General features: G+C 44.5%; 1 protein-coding gene across 1 annotated transcript in view; it reads right to left on the bottom strand.

Annotated features, from left to right (window-relative positions):
- Positions 1-2,771: 2,771 nt before the first annotated feature.
- Positions 2,772-9,723, bottom strand: part of Gtf3c3 (general transcription factor IIIC subunit 3) — a 34,586-nt gene continuing 27,634 nt past the window's right edge. Inside the window, exons 14-18 of the mRNA XM_059278889.1 lie at positions 9,255-9,492; positions 8,268-8,458; positions 7,484-7,608; positions 4,927-5,079; positions 2,772-3,205 (exon numbers count right to left, since the gene is read on the bottom strand). Of these exons, the coding sequence (XP_059134872.1) occupies positions 3,083-3,205; positions 4,927-5,079; positions 7,484-7,608; positions 8,268-8,458; positions 9,255-9,492 (830 nt within the window). The 3' untranslated portion in view covers positions 2,772-3,082. The remainder of the gene's footprint in view (positions 3,206-4,926; positions 5,080-7,483; positions 7,609-8,267; positions 8,459-9,254; positions 9,493-9,723) is intronic.

Genomic DNA, 9,723 nt, shown 5'->3' with positions numbered 1-9,723 from the left:
GTCAGTTGACTTCCTGTGGCCTGCATATCCAGGCATAGCCAGCACCACATCTACCCGCATGCTGCCATACTCCCCACCATGAAAATAATGGGCTGAACCTGAAACTGTAAGCCAGCCACCCCAAGTAAATGTTTTCCTTGTAAGAGTTACCGTGGTCATGTCTCTTCACAGCAATAAAAACCCTAAGACAGCCACAGAACCAACACCACCACCAGAATGAACTCAGAACTGTGGTTCGCCTAAGAATGAACAGAGAAGCTGTACCATCGGCCATAACTCAGGGTTATCCCCACTTCCTACCTTCTCTTGATGTGCAAGCCTCTCTCCTTTCCCAACAGAGCAGGCTCACTGCTGGCTGGCCGCAAAGCATGAGGGCTACAGTTCAAATCCCACATTCCCAAGGAAGAAGGAAGAAGGAAATTCTTGTTTGGCTGGGTAGGAGCAATACTCCAAGCAGCAGAAAGAATTCAGCAGAAGCGAGTATATTGAAAGAAAGCAGACAGAGCTGGCATGGAGAGTAAGGAGAGGACGGAAGGAGAAGAGTGGAAGGGTAAACTCACTGTCTTTGCTACTCTAAAGGGAACAGATACTCCTCGGAAGGAATCTCTCTGGGCAGGGCTCATGAATCTTGGCCAGGATGTTTAACCTCTTTGGAGCGGGAACAGTAACAACTAGTTATGCCTGCCTTCCACAAAATCAGAAGTCATGTATCTCAAGAGTACTTAGCATACAGGACAGTGGCATTCAAAAATGGCAGTGTGTGTGTGTGTGTGTGTGTTTGCAGGCACACATGCAGGTCAGAGGACAACTTTTGGGAATTAGTTCTCACCTTCCACATTGCTGAGGCAGGGTCTCTCTGGTGGTTCTCTGGCCCACAAGCTCCCATTTCTCATCCCTGACTTCCTCATCACCATAGGGTGGACACCGCCATCAGGATTGAGTGTCTGAGTGCTTTTGGCAAGCAATTTCACTGGGCCATTTTCCCGGCTCCAGGTATGATTATAAATGTTAAACACACAATACAGATGATTTTTTCTTAGAAAACTGTTGACTTGTTTCCACCAATATTGTTTAGCAGATCTGAGGAACCAGGCCATTCTGTCTACGTAGCTGAAGACACAGGAAAAGTGAGAAGTAAACAGTCACAACAGTTTTCTGTGTTCCCACCAACAACTGCTTTATTTCCTTTCTTTTGAGACAGTCTCGTGTAACTCAAGCTGGCTTTGAACTTCTGTGTCATAGCCAAGAATGACCCTGAACTGCTCCTCTACCTCAACGGCTGGAACTACAGATTCTGCCCACCACACCAGTTTTGAACTCATGCAGACCAGGTAGGTACTCCATAGCTGAGATGCAGCCCTGACTTACCCAATAGAATGTATCATTCTGTTAGCTGCTGACTGAAGTAACTACTGACACAGAGTCCCAATCTCTTTCCTCAGTTTACCGTCCAGAGAACTCAGTTCATGTGAGAAACTACATATAGAACGCGCAGAAAGGATTCCAAGACCTAAATTTACCAATCACGACTAGTTTTCTCACTATTACTCAATGGCATGAAATGAAATTTTTAAAAAGGTGAAATCTCAATTATAAAAATAGGATTTACAGGGCTGGAGAGATGACTCAGCAGTTAAGAGCACTGTCTGGTCTTCTAGAGGACCCAGGTTCAATTCCCAGCACCCACACGGCAGCTCACAATTGTTCGTAACTCCAGTTCTAGGGCTTCTGACACCCTCAAACAGACACACATGTAAGCAAAACACCAATGCACACAAAACTAAAAATTAAAAAAGGATTTATTTATATGTAGATACATACAGAATACAAGATGCATTCCTGATTACACACAGATTCTGCTTTCCCACTGGAAAGCTGTATGTGCGCACAGAGAGTGCTAAGACCTCCTCCAAGTCTCCACTGTATTGTCACCTTCAGTCTCAACACAATCGATTCCTTTCACAAGTGTCTTAAAATCAGCCACACAGCAGCATCTGCCACTAAAATCCTGCTATTACAGAAACAGTCTATCTAGCAAATGTTTTCATCTGAGATTCAAGAACATGTAATGCAGTAAATATCTTTCAACTTTATCAACCCTTTATTCCATATACCCAACTCCCCCAGTCTTTAGTACTCTGGTAGGGACCCTGAACTGGAGAGTACAACACGGTACATGGGAGCATGATCATTCCTTTTCTCCACTGGGAAGCCAATGTATTGTTTTGCCTTGGAGTGCTGTGCTTCGGATTACGCCCAAGGCTTATACTCTGAAACTAACATACTCTCGGACGAAAGTGAAGTAAATCAATGATTTGTCTTCCTACCAGAGAAGCATCTTAAATAATTTTGTTAGGTGCTGCCTGTAAATCTATTACTGTAAGAGTCCAAATTCGTTTTCCTTTAATAAGCAACCTCCTTTGCTGTGTACCTAGACGGTGATGATACTGTATCGAAATGCAGCAAATATCCCTTCAAAGAAATACATGTCACACTTTGAGAACTGCAGACTGAGGGTGTAGCTCAGTGCTGAAGCGCTCACTTAGCATGGCACCAGGCCCTGGGTTCAATATATAGCACAAGAAAATAAACACATACATGCTTGTACTCAGTGGTGACTATCTCAGTAGTGTACTCTGTACTGCCTTGAGGAAAAACCACATCTGTCTGTTTTCAGTATTCTCAGCACTTGTCAGAACACCTGGTACACAGGTTAGTAGATATTAAAGGAAAAATAATGTTCAATTCCAACTGACTCAGAGGCTAGAGTGTCCATTTCCACATGGGAATAATTTTATTATAGAATGCTAAGGGGAAATAACAGAATAATATGTACATCTTCACAGGAATGGTAACTCTGTATATATTCCAGAGATAAAAGCAGTGTTTCAGGTTTCCAAAGGCTTGTGGCTTGAATGTAGGGCCTTGTGCATACAAAGCAATCAGGCACTCTACAGCTGAGCTATAACTCCCACCTCAAAGCTGTGGTTATAATGGTAGCTAACGGTGATGTCAGCACCATTTTTACCATCAAGAATAATAGTCTCATAGAAGACACTGGTCCGTGCAGCAGCTTTCTCGGTTATATGACACAATAGGTGTACAGAAGTTTTTGAACCATTGCAGTGTTCCCGCTGCCCTGATAGATGAGAGACATGTTGTAGGCAATATCTCTTCGGAGGTCCAACTGGTCAACCTCTATGCCCTAGGAGGAAAAAACGAATGAGTATTTTACTTCCAACTGTCAACCATGTCAACATGATGACAAACTTCTGTCATTTTCCAGAATGATTTAAATTCATATAATACTAAAACCAGAATACCTTGGACCTACCTACACTGATTCAGGTAATTATTATCGTCATGGTTTCGTCAACTGCCTAACCAATAGTCATAGCAGACTTCAATTCTGCCTCACTGAATGGCACTGCAGAGCGGTCAGTGGCCTCCACTGAGTACTTGTCAGCAGTTCCCTTGATGGGCTGAAAGTTCACTTTCACTGATGCAGCCCAAAATGTGTGCTGCTGCTCATAGTTTGCTTCAGGAATTAAAGTGTCAGTTAAACTTTAAAGACTCTCTTAATAATGGCCGCTCTGTCTGTAGGAGGAGGTAGGGAGACAGCTGAATGGACAGTGTTTGCTGAGCACGCAGGAGGACCCGAGTGCAGATCTCAGGAAAGCTAGACACAACGGCACATCTGTAACGCCAGGGAGCCTACAGTGAGCCGGGCTGCGGAGAGGCGCCCAGAAGCTCATGGCCAGCTAGCCTGGTGTGCACAGCAGCTCACAACACACAGACTGTCTCAGAAACGACAGAAGGCAAGGACCAACCCACCAAGTTGTTTTCGGAACTCCAAAGTCTACATATGCTTGCAATCACGTGACCTCCCTACATACAAAGCAGGGTTGGTTTGGTTTTTTTTTTTTTTTTTTTTAAAGATTTATTTATTATGTATACAGTGTTCTGTCTACACATATCCCTGTAGGCCAGAAGAGGGCACCAGATCTCATTACAGATGGTTGTGAGCCACCATGTGGTTGCTGGGAATTGAACTCATGACCTCTGGAAGAACAGCCAGTGCTCTTAACCGCTGAGCCATCTCTCCAGCCCCCGGTTGGTTTGGTTTTTGATGAAACAGGTGGTTGTTGAACTTGGAAATAAACAGTGTACACTATTCAGGATTCACAACTTCCAGCTCCTATCTGGAAAGCACAGGAGCTGCCTCTGCATAACTGAAGAGGGTTAAAGGTCATAACCACATGTGCACAGGTTCAAAAAGTTGTTGACAGATCTTTTTTTTTTTTTTTTTTTTTTTTTTCCTGTTTTTCGAGGCAGGGTTTCTCTGTGTAGTTTTGCGCCTTTCCTGGAACTCACTTGGTAGCCCAGGCTGGCCTCGAACTCACAGAGATCCGCCTGGCTCTGCCTCCCGAGTGCTGGGATTAAAGGCGTGCGCCACCACCGCCCGGCTGTTGACAGATCTTTTTTTTTTTAAGATTTATTTATTTATTATGTATATAGCATGTATCCCCGCAGGCCAGAAGAGGGAGCCAGATCTCATTACAGATGGTTGTGAGCCACCATGTGGGTGCTGGGAATTGAACTCAGGACCTCTGGAAGAACAGCCAGTGTTCTTAACCTCTGAGCCATCTCTCCAGCCCTGTTGACAGATCTTAAGGCCAGGATGTCAAAGATTTTCCTACTGCTGAACCTGAGGATAAATATATTACAGAAAAAAGCATTTTGAGACAAGATCTTCATGAAGCCTGAGATGGCCTTCAGCTTGAGGTCCTGCTTGGTTTCCCATGAGATTGTTGACATGTATCACTATACCTGGCCCCAAACACATTTTACTACACACTATGTCTAGACCACAGTACACAGCAGAGCGTACTTCTCTACAGATAAAGGAAGCCACGTGTCAGTTACCTCGACCACGAGCGGAGGGAGCGCCAGAGCCTTCTGGTAATAGTGGATCGCAAGGTGAGCCAGTCCCAGTTGATGAAGGCCGCGGCCCAGATTGTAGAAAGATTCCTGGCAAGGTCCACGTATGCTGAGGTACCGATTAAGGAAGGAAAAGCCCTAGCAAAGGAAAAGGATGACTGAGGATGCTCGTCTGAGAATTCCACCCACTCAGTGCAGCCCACGGGAGGAGGAGGAGGCCAGGCTTGCTGGAGTTGGCCGCGTCAACAGTAACCCACCAATGTGCTGCTGATGCAGTGAATCGTAACAACACTGACCACATCAGAGTTTATAATCTGTCTGCCCAGTCCAGCTAGCCTTGACCAGCTGCCTGCCACCCTCTGCGCACACACTGGTGAGGTTATATCCATATTAGAATAAACTATTTTTTTAACATAGTTTTGAATTATTATTAGAACTAAGAGAATATTCTCCCTTGCTCGTTCTCTCACACTCCCTTTCTGGCAGAGTTAGACATATTCATGGAACTAATGTTCTTGCACAAAAACTAATTCCAAATGGATCAAACCCTGCAACTGCCAGAAGCAAACCTAGCCAGTGCCTGTAGGTGTAGGAAAGGACTCCTGAACGGGACTATTGCCAACAAGTGACAAGAGGGACTTCACAAGACTGAAAAGCTTCTGCACAGCTATGCATCTGACAGAGGTTAACATCTAGAACACACAAACAACTCAAAAACCAGAGTCAAAAGACACACATCACCCATTCAAAAAATGAGTCTGGGACTTGAACAGAGAGTTCTCAAAAAAAAAAAAAAAAAAAGAAGAAAAATGACTGAGAAATACCTCCTCTTATCCTGGTCAAAACGGCAAAGATCAGTGAAACGGACAAAATGAGATGCAAGGAAAGAGAGACCCTCCGTCACTGCTGGAGGGACAGGAAACTGTGTGGAGAAGTCTCCAGCTGAAACGAAATCCACAACATGAACTGGCCAGACTACTCCCTGGTGTGTGCCCAGAAGACCTCCCACTCCTGCTGTAATCATAGAAGCTGGGAAACACAACAACCTACTGTCCTAACCCGACAAACAGATAAAGAGAATGTGATTCACACACACCATGGAATACTAGTCAGCTGCAAAGAAAAATGAACCGTGAACTTTGCAGGTAAGCGGGAAACTAGAAACGATCTTACTGAGGGAGGTAACCCAGACCTAAAGACAGACTGTGTGTGTTCTCGGTCACTGGAGGCTCAGAGCTCCGTCCTCAGACATGAGGACAGCCTGGAGTAACCACAGAACTCAGGAAAATCAAATGGGAGCACTGTCAGGATGAGGGGCGGTGGTGAGCAGTGGAGAAGGGAGTAAACAGCGGGAGCACGTGATCTACGGTGAGAGGGAAGGAGAAAGGACAGGAGAAGGAGGAGAGTAAAGATGAACAGCGGGAGCACGTGATCTGATGGGAATGGGACTGACGGGCTCTGGGGCTGAAAGGGAGGAAGTACAGAAGGAAAATGGAGGAAAGCAAAATAACAATGTCTGAAAAAGACACAAGAAAACAGACTATTAACTATTTGCCTTAAAAACCCCTGTAATTCTGTGTATAAATATACATATATAATTCTAATGAACTTAACTGGTGCTCCCTTGAAGAGCCAAAGACTAAAAAACCCAATACCAGAGATGAGAAACCTGAGTTGCTGGCCTAGGCTGCCCAAGAGACCCCCAAACACACAGCCTATTGCTGTCGCCCTTGGTGGCCCCCAGAAATGGAAAGTGAGTCCCTATTGCCAAAGGCACCATGCACTTGAGAAACAGGCCCCAGAAACCCCTGAGCTGGAACTGACCTGAATGCCCCCTCTCTGAGGACTAGCTTCCATACCAAAAGGCAGGCACCAGGCAAGCTTCCACAGGAGGGAGGCAACCACCATTCCCACACAGCTATGACGCCTATGAAGTACAGCAACGGCCACCATGGCTGGAGAGTCCTACAACCACTACTTTACTAAACCAGCATCATCCCTAACAATCTATTAAACATTTGTCCTTATCCCCACAGATAAGTGCAGTCTTCACCCCTCGTCAAGGAACCTTTTCTTTGCAACAGACAGACCACAAATGCAGAGTTACAGAGCCCAATTCCAGTGGAAACATCTACAAAACATTCCCAGACTCAGGGAGCATTGTGGAAGAGGAAGCGGAAAGACTAAGACATCTGACTCAACCTCTGGCCTCTACACATGCACACCAATGTGTGTTGATGCCTGTACAGACATGTGAGTAGACACACAAAACTAATTCAATGAATCTTTATGGGAGCGCCAACTACCTGAGGTCCTAGAGTATAAAAGGGCCTGAATCAAAATCCTGTATATTTACCTATACCTGCCATGATCTGACTGTATATGCTCACCACACACATGGCTGTAAATCAGCCTTAATCTTCAGTATAACAATATGCTGAGTCCCATGAGTTGGGACACAGGCGTAAGTGTGGAGTACTCCCAACATGTGTATCAAGCAGGCATGGCTTTTGAGAAGACATGACCCACATTCACTCATTACCTGCACAGTCAGAGCGTGTCTCTTCAGCACGTACTTCTGTGATGCCATGTGGATGAAGGTCAGGCCGATGCAGAGATTGTAGAGGGGCTCACTGGGGTAGGCACGGAAGGCTTGCACATACTGTCCTGGAGAGACAGTGAGGCCAGACGATGATGTGCTAAGAATAGATTCCTTCTTTCCTCATCACTCAAATGGTTTTAAAAACCAAACACCACTGATTTTAATGCATAAAGACCTAATATCCACACACACATTAGTTTAAGCTTTATAGCAATGTACAACAATACTATTAGAAGTATCCTCATAAGTCTATCTTGATGATTAGGAGTAACTTAAGCAGAGAGAGACATTTCTCTATAGAATACTTCTAAAATCATTTAGCAGTGTGAGGATCTATTTTATGACCTTAAATCTCTTTTCAAAGTGAAGGGAGAATGTGTGTGTGGTGTGTGACGGTGTCTATGTGGGCAAGTGCATGTGTGCGCACTGTTGCCAGCTGATGACTTCTAACCCTAAGCAGGAATACCTGCTGACCTTAGACCTATTTGATCTTTAAAAACAGTAACAAACAAAACATTCTCACGATTACTTAGAAGCACTTATGCATAGCAGACTTTGTTCTAAATACTTCTTTATATTAACTCATTTACTGTTCAAAATAATCTCTACAATCGGTCCTTATATCTGTTGCAGAGACTGCTTTGCAATGGGAAAGAGGATACTTGAAACCCAGGCACTCCTGCCCTTGACCACTACGCTGACAATCTGGTGTCAGCACACTCACCAAGAGCATGTTTGAAACTCCCAGATACAAATGCGTTGTGTCCATTCAGAACGCACAGAGCATGATTATCCGGGTTTTTCAGCATCAGACGGAGGCAGAAGCGATGATGTCTTACATCTTGGGAGTGCATGGTAACTTGATTGAAAATATTCCACAGCTGGGGCTTATTGACATTTTCCATTACCATTACCCTAAAATAGCAGAAAGCATGTGAGAGAGACAGAGAATGTAGAAATCGGGAAGTTTAAGAATGAAACTCTTTAGTGCTATCCCCAACAAGGAAAAGCAAAACCTCTTCTACAAAGTTTTGGGTTTTTTTCCTAGAAAATGCTTCTTAAGTTAGTAATTCTTTATCTTATTCTTGATTTAAAAAAAAAAAAAAAACAAATACCTCTTAATCTAAACCATTTAACGGCTTGATTTACCTGCCTTCCAGCTTACTGTAGCTACAAGACCAGAAGCCATGACTAATACAGTGTGCCTGGCACTGTTTCAAGGCTTTAGACGTGATAAACCATTTAACCCTAATGATAAAAGTACGATGCCTTTTACAAATGGGACACTGAGGAAGGAGAGGGTGAGTAACTGGCCTGATGTCACCTTACCAGGAAGTGTCAGGGGACCTGAACCTGAGAAATCCAGCTCCAGAGTTCACCCCATGAAAGACCACCGAAGACTCACCTGTGAATTGAGCCAGTAAGCCACAGGAGCGTCAAGAACAAAACAGCTTGCTAATTCTGACTGTGAGGGCCTATGTCACGTAAGTACACATGTGCTATCAGAAAACACAGTTAAATACGATTGGTAGGGCTGGGAACAGGCTCAGTGGTTAAGAGCACATCTGCTTCTGCAGAGCATCAAGTTCCCAGCACCCCCGTGGTGGCTCACAGGACCTGTAAGTCCAGTTCCAGGGGATCCTGCACAGTGGCACATATACATACACTCAGTGGCACACACACACACGAGTATTTATGACTAGAAAGTTACCGGATATAGTCATATGCCTTTCTGAAATTTTTGTCCAGAATTGCAGCAGATAGACCGAAGTATTCTAGTTCTTTGCGTTTTTGTCTGTCGTCATAAAATGAGTAATATTCCAGTGAAGAATCTACAAGCAACTCAGCTTCCTGGAATCGGGATAAGTCACTCAAGGTGTATATGGCCTTCAAGAGAAGGTTCCACCAGTCATCTTTTGGCAAGACACTTGTGAGTACAGCAAATATTGCTAAAATGAGACAAATGAAAACCAACAGGACACTGTTAGTTCCAGAAACAGCAGTACTGGAAAAGAAAGATGCACATGGTGAGTGTACAGATAGCCTTCAGAGCCTGGGTCCTACGTCCTAACTCGTGGAGGAGCTGACAGAGATGAGGACAGAGAGCTGCTTGTGTGGACGCCAACAACCTCGCAGTCCAGTTAACTCCACTCTTGACGAATCCCTGCACAGCCAATGAT

This window comes from Peromyscus eremicus, chromosome 13, assembly GCF_949786415.1.
Source record: "Peromyscus eremicus chromosome 13, PerEre_H2_v1, whole genome shotgun sequence".
NCBI lineage: Eukaryota > Metazoa > Chordata > Mammalia > Rodentia > Cricetidae > Peromyscus > Peromyscus eremicus.
Note: the sequence above shows the minus strand (reverse complement) of the source record. Positions and strands in the feature narration are given on the sequence as shown.